Source organism: Zingiber officinale, chromosome 1B (genome assembly GCF_018446385.1).
Source record: "Zingiber officinale cultivar Zhangliang chromosome 1B, Zo_v1.1, whole genome shotgun sequence".
NCBI classification, from domain to species: Eukaryota; Viridiplantae; Streptophyta; class Magnoliopsida; order Zingiberales; family Zingiberaceae; genus Zingiber; species Zingiber officinale.
Window position 1 is genome coordinate 55,611,690 of NC_055986.1, and position 6,889 is coordinate 55,618,578.

General features: G+C 45.1%; 1 protein-coding gene across 1 annotated transcript; it reads left to right on the forward strand.

Annotated features, from left to right (window-relative positions):
* Positions 1–4,494: 4,494 nt before the first annotated feature.
* On the forward strand, positions 4,495–6,389 carry LOC121967184 (protein DETOXIFICATION 49-like). Its single transcript, XM_042517256.1, has one exon. The coding sequence runs from the start codon at positions 4,613–4,615 to the stop codon at positions 6,152–6,154; it is 1,542 nt and encodes a 513-aa protein (XP_042373190.1). The 5' UTR covers positions 4,495–4,612; the 3' UTR covers positions 6,155–6,389.
* The last annotated feature ends 500 nt before the right edge of the window (positions 6,390–6,889 follow it).

Consider the following 6,889-nt stretch of genomic DNA (forward strand, 5'->3'; position numbering starts at 1 on the left):
TTTATAACTTGCTATCAGTGCTAGTCCGATATATTCTTGTATTTCGGACTCAAATGATGAACTGTCATCCCAAGTAGCTTTCAGATTCTTGTGCTTCTTGGGTATCTTGACTTTATCCTTTTTGAGTTATGGGCAATCCTCTTTCAAGTGTCCTTCCTTTTGACATTGGTAGCAATGAACCCTTCTTCTATTTTTTGGATTTTTCTTATTCTGCATTTCTTTAAATTTATTAGATCTAAAGAATTTTTTGAAATTCCTTACTATATAAGCTTCTTGATCTTCTTCTGAGTCTGACTTGAGTTTATCCTTCTTGGTTGCATTTAGTGCCATAATCTGGCTTGAGTCTTTTGATGTCCCTGCACATCTGGTTTCATGTAATTCAAAAGTAGAAAATAGTTCTTCTAGGGTACTTACCTCCAGGTCCTTTGAGATGTAGTAAGCGTCGATTATTGAGGTCCATTCTGGAGTCCTAGGAAAGGCATTGAGTGCGTAGCATATCGTGTCCCGATTGGTTACCGTTTCTCCGAGGTTTTCGAGTCCGATGGTTAGTTCTTTTACCTTTGCGTGTAGATCAGCTACCTTCTCACCTTTTTCCAGACGGATATTTGTCAGTTTGTTCTAAAGTATATCTCTTCTTGCAAGTTCGACTTCGGATGTGCCTTCATGGAGTTCCAGGAATTTTTCCCAGAGTTCTTTGGCCGACGAGTAGCTTCCGATGTGGTTGACTTCTTGAGACAGCAGCACGCTCAGCAAGTGATATTCCGCCTGGTTATTTGCTACGAAATCGTTTTGTTCTTTCTTCGTCCACAGACTTTCTTCTTTTTCCTCTCCATTTTGATTCGTAGGAGCTACAAAACCATATTTTATTATTAAACGAATTTCAAATTCTGTTTTCAGAAATACCTCCATATGTTGTTTCCAGTGTGTGAAGTCTCCCTCGAATTTTGGTGGAACGATGCTTGGTCCGGCCATTGGTTGCTTTGCTTGGGTCGGCGGTTAGTCCTTCTGAAGCGTTCTCGCTCTGATACCACTTGTTGGTCCCTTTGGAAGCCGGCAAGAGGGGAGGGGTGAATTACCCTGCACAAAAAAAAACACAACCATTCTCGAACTTTTAAAAAACACTTGCATAAATTATAAAAGTAACAAATTAAAAAGAAGAGGCAAAGGAGTTTACTTGGTTACAACCAGGGAGGTTGTTAATCCAAGGAATGAAGTGTACACTAAAAATCTCCTTTAGGCGGAGAAGCCTCTTACAACAATGACGTACAGAAAATAGAAGCTAAACTAAACAAGAGGAGCGCACAAGTGTTGAATATGCAATTGCTTGTTGTGTTTTAGCTTCTTGGACCAAAGCTATATTTATAGCCTTGGTCGGGGCGCCTGGAAGGGTTCCAGGAGCTTAGGAGAGGATAAATCTCTATCCCTTTTCGCATAGATCGCGTTTGACCGCGATCTGGATAAGATCCAAGTACGGGCGCTCGGAAGGGTTCCGGACGCCCCGGACTGGTCCGGGCTCTTGGACTGATTCCAGGCGCTCGGACCAAGAAAGTCAATAGTGTTGACTTTTTCAGTCCGGGCCCTCTACTTCGATTCAGCTCGCCTCAGTTCCGGTCTTTCGTTCTGGCTCCGTTTGCTTGGGTGATCTCGACCATCTAGAATAGGGCTCACCCGAACCTAAGTTCCGGCCTTCTTCTCGAGCAGCCTTCCTCCCCAGTTTCTCGTCCCTCGAACGTCGCGTATGTTCTTCTCGTCCACCGGTTTACTCTTCCGTGGAACCTCATCCCTCGGACACACCGAGCCCATCGGCTCTCTCCACGTACCGTCCTTCTCGCTAGCCACGTCTTCCGCTCGACTTGCTGTGCTCCTAAGCTCCTGCACACTTAGACACAAGGGTTAAACCAAACAGGACCTAACTTAACTTATTTTATCACATCAAAAACAAATATTAATAATAAGGTTTGGGCAACGGACATCGGTTGGGTTGTGGGTTGAATTATTTTAGGCAAGTGGTGCCCTTTTAATTATAAATAGTAAAGAAATGCCCCCAATTAAACATAATATATAAAAAAAGGATGTTCTTAGCCCAAGTAATAATGTAGCGATAGGACGTCTTCTCATTTTTCTAGACATCTAAGAATCGAGTCTAAATTTCGTTGAATTAATGGAAAACTTAATAAGCAGTTGACCTAAGAACTCTAGGCTAATGGGCCGTCTGTTGCGAACTCTTTCTGATTTACTCTGATAGTTGATGGAAAATTTCCATGGATGTTCTTTACGCCTCTCGGATAATGGTTTAACGACGAGTCATTTATGTAGTTTTTCAACATTTACGGTTCAAATCTTAGTTATAGTGCACTGCAGGATATTTTTTTCTAGTGGGATAAAAAATATAGAACATTAGCGGCTAGACGAGCTGTTAGGCGAGGAAGTCCAAATTTAGTTGTGGCCAATCTATGGGACCGAGCGAATTAAAAAAAAAATACTCTTTAAATTTTTCCTACTAAAAACCCTCCAAAACTTACCTTGATTCCCGGCCTACGAGCTACAATCCAACTCCAAATCCAAGCCTGATCTACTGGACTGCTGCTCCACCTGGACCACCGCTGCAATTGGTGAGCAGTTGGAGGCATGAATGAATTCAAGATTATATTTTTATCTTAGCGGGTGTTGAGTGGATCAGCTGGATCCATTTTTGTTCACGGAGAGAATAAAGGAGGAAAGAAGATGAGTGCAGCATTGTGGGGGCTAGGCCTAGTGGGGGCAAATACTACTGCACATTGCAGGAATTAATGATTATAAAAATTAGTGGTGATGTGCAGGACTCATTTTGGGTTGCAGAAAACGCTAGTGTCAGCAGATGGAGGAAACAGTCCTGCCATTTGTCATGCATTAAGGAAGCAATATTGCATCCTTTTTTTGAGTTAAGAAACTTCAATGCTTGAAGATGATTTGAGTGTCAAAAGTTACGGTCCATCTATCAAATACTTCTTTCCTCCATCATGAGAACAACGGAAAGAAGCCTTGAACGTGAAACGACGAATGATTGAAATACTTTCCCTGTGTACCCTCCAATTCCGTAGCAGTAGGATCACTATCCAATCAACTTGATAGCACCATTTCATGCTATTGTTTCTGTTCAGTGTTGTAAGCTTTATGTCTATATAAAGACATGAAGAGTAAACATTGTTGAGGTCAGATACTACTAAACTCCAAACTAATGAAATGGCCACTCCAGTTAGGATGAGCCAACTGCAAGCTACTTGAACACTTTGAATAAGTGGAGTTCTGTTCATTCGGCATGCCTCACTAGTCCAGACTGTAATGATCAGAGTTCTACCTGGATCATCTAAAGAAAAGCATCTTGCTGTTGTGGTGGTGCTGTCAATGTTTCTTTCCTTCCTTTTCCCTCTTTCTTTCATTTTAGTTTTTCTTTTCTCTTTTACTCTTGAAAAGGATGCAGCAAGCTATCTCGTGCACATCTTTATCTTTATTCTTTAGTCCGGTACTAATTCCATTGTGTGTTAGTGTGTGTACGGATGCTACTCTACCTGGACCTCGTACTTCATGGACAAGTAAGGCATAGGGTTGGATGATGTTGTGCGGTTTCGCTTGTCCAAGGAATATTTCCTCATCTTTCTATGCAGGCTCCATTCTATCATTTTATTATCGGAAATTTCACTTGAGTCCCTGGCTTCTCTCCGTTCGTAAAATGATCTCTAGAGTTTCAATTATAGTCGAACTAGGTTTTTACTGATCCGAGTAATTTTGCCTCAGTTTTAATATTATAATCCAAGTTTGAGACTGATAAGCCATTCAAAGTTGGAAGTTAGAGCGAACAAAGCTCATGCACTTGAGGACGAAATTCATACAATTGAATTCGAATTAGAGTCAAATTCAATCAGTATATTTTGAATTTGATCGACTGAAAGCAACGGGGACAATTACTTATTGCGTCCTTTTAATACATCCTATTCCTAAATATCCTCCATAAACACAATGAATCATAAAGAAGATCTTTCAGCTAAACACAATTTAAAAATATTTTTTTCTTTCCTTCTAAAAAGGATTCATGTCTCCAGTATCAAGTGTTATCGACCAATTACTGGAATGTGACATCTCAGATCTTCCCGTCATATTGTTCTAATTTTAACAGCAAAAATAAACTTTGAAGACTCAAAATTTGATATTGTTTATTACAGTCCTATCGTTATAAAATAGAGGGCGCCCATAGATTGGCATATTCCCTAGTTTTCTGTTAATTGGAAGACACCTGATTCACTTAAAATTTTAATCGGACAGTACCGTTTTACCGTCGTGCCCTCAGATGCTCGCTCAAACCCAACTGCCGTGACCATTAAAATTTAATTGAAACACATCATTTGGCACACACCAAACCACATCCAAAAACTTCTTGGAAACCGTGTTGTCTCTCTCATCCTCTGCTCTATTTAAACACCTCTTGCAATGCTCCCTTTCCCTCTGCAAGAGAAGAGAAGAGAAGGGAAGGGAAGAGAAGAAAAGAGAAGGCAAACAAGCTCGCTGAATTCTGCATTGAATTGTAGAAAGAGAGGTAGAGGGAGAGGTATCGTGCAAAGAAACAAAAAGGGGGGAGATGGAGCAGATCATGTCACTGGATGAGCCCAATCTCAACCAGCACTTGATAACGCCGAAGCCATGGATCCAGAAGAACGCCAGCCCAAAAGAGGCGCCACTGCTCGAGCCCAGAACGGAGGTGGCCCAGCTGATGGTGGAGGCCAAGCGCATCCTTGAGATCGCCTCGCCCATGGCACTCGCCGGTCTCCTGCTCTACTCCCGCTCCCTCGTCTCCATGATCTTCCTCGGCCGCCTCGGACGCCTCCCTCTAGCCGGCGGTGCACTCGCCATTGGCTTCGCCAACATCACCGGCTACTCCGTCCTCTCTGGCCTCGCCATGGGCATGGAGCCCCTCTGCGGCCAGGCCGTAGGCGCCCGTCGGCTAGCCCTCCTTGGCCCTGCCCTCCATCGCGCCATCCTCCTCCTCCTCGCGGCTTCCCTCCCCATCACCGCCCTCTGGTTCACGATGCGTCATATTCTCCTCCTCTGCGGCCAGGACCCTGACATCGCCGCCGCAGCTTACGACTTCGTTCTCGCTTCCATCCCCGACCTGCTGCTTCAATCCTTCATCCATCCCATCCGCATCTTCCTTCGTTCACAATCCATCACCCTCCCACTCACCTACGCCGCCGCTGCCGTAGCCCTCCTGCACCTCCCCCTCAACTACGCCCTCGTCTTCTACCTACGCTTCGGCATTCGTGGCGTCGCCCTCGCCTCCATCTGCACCAATCTCATCTTCATTCTCCTCCTCCTCCTCTATATCTACTTCTCCGGCGTCCACCGACAAACTGCGGTACTCGATATTTCGACCGATTGTTTCAAGGGATGGGGCTCTATGCTAAATTTGGCGATTCCTAGCGCCATCTCTGTGTGCCTCGAGTGGTGGTGGTATGAAATCATGGTCCTCCTTTGTGGCCTCCTACTCGACCCTAAATCCGCCGTCGCCTCTATGGGCATTCTCATCCAGACCACCTCTCTCATCTACACTTTCCCATCCTCCCTCAGCTTCGGCGTCTCCACCCGCGTCGCCAATGAGCTCGGCGCCTACCGCCCGGCCCGTGCCCGTCGCGCTGCCACCGTCGGCCTCGCCTGCGGCTTCATTCTAGGGATGCTTGCGCTTGCGTTCACTGTGGTCGTTCGGCACGCCTGGGCACAGATGTTCACGCCCGACGCGGCCATAGCTGCGCTCACATCTGCTGTGCTCCCCATGGTTGGGGCTTGCGAACTGGGAAACTGCCCGCAGACCACTGGGTGCGGGGTGCTGCGAGGGAGCGCGAGGCCGCGCGCCGGGGCCAACATAAACCTAGGGTCGTTCTACGCTGTGGGAATGCCGGTGGCGGTTGCGCTAGCGTTCTGGGCTGGGTGGGACTTCTCCGGGCTTTGGTTCGGCATGCTGGCGGCGCAATCCGCGTGCGTCGTGCTGATGTTGCTCGTCGTCCTCCGCACCGACTGGGAGCTGCAGGCACAACGGGCGCAACTGCTTGTCGGCGGACAACTCGACGCCGCCGCCACCGACAAAGCAATCGTGGTGGTGATAGTGCTGGAAGACAATAACAGTTAGAAACAAGCAGAACCAATGCTCAAAGGCAATGCTAACGTACTATGATTCATCAAACCTATAGCTTTATAATTCTCTCTTCTTTTTCACATATTATTTTCAAATTTCTATAATTTTTGCGATCTCTTGTCGAATGAATTAAGTGGGAAACAGATCAGATATAAAACTATTTGAAGTGAAAAACAGGAACATTGGATTAATGCATTTATGGTCAAGCCGGGCTGTATCACCAGTTAATCACGGTAAAAGGGGATTACGTTTTCCAGTTATTCCTCATAATCTATACCTAGATTATATAAAGAAAGGTATTTATAGTCAACTACCAAATAGTTAAGAGAGGATTTTTTTGTTGTGGCTCCAAAACTGATTTAGTTCATGAGATAATGAGTATAATGATCGGGAGATCGAAACTTGATAAAGAATTTTATCATCGCTACGGACCCCTATATATGCACATGTCAATTTGAATTTACACTGAACTCCTTTTTAATGGTATGTGATCCTGTCCAAAAATTAGAGAGATAGCGTCCTAGACAGGTGACTCGGATGTTGACTGGAGGAAGACTTTTAAGTAGAGAAAAGACTACAAACGGGAATAAGATCCTTTCGACACACACTCAAACGAGCAAATAGAACGTTAGTGTCCAAAATCAGGGAACGGTCCCTGGCAAAGGATCTCCGATGTTCAAGTCAGTGTAGTGGCCAAGCAGAAAAAGGAAAGATGAACAATAAAGGCTC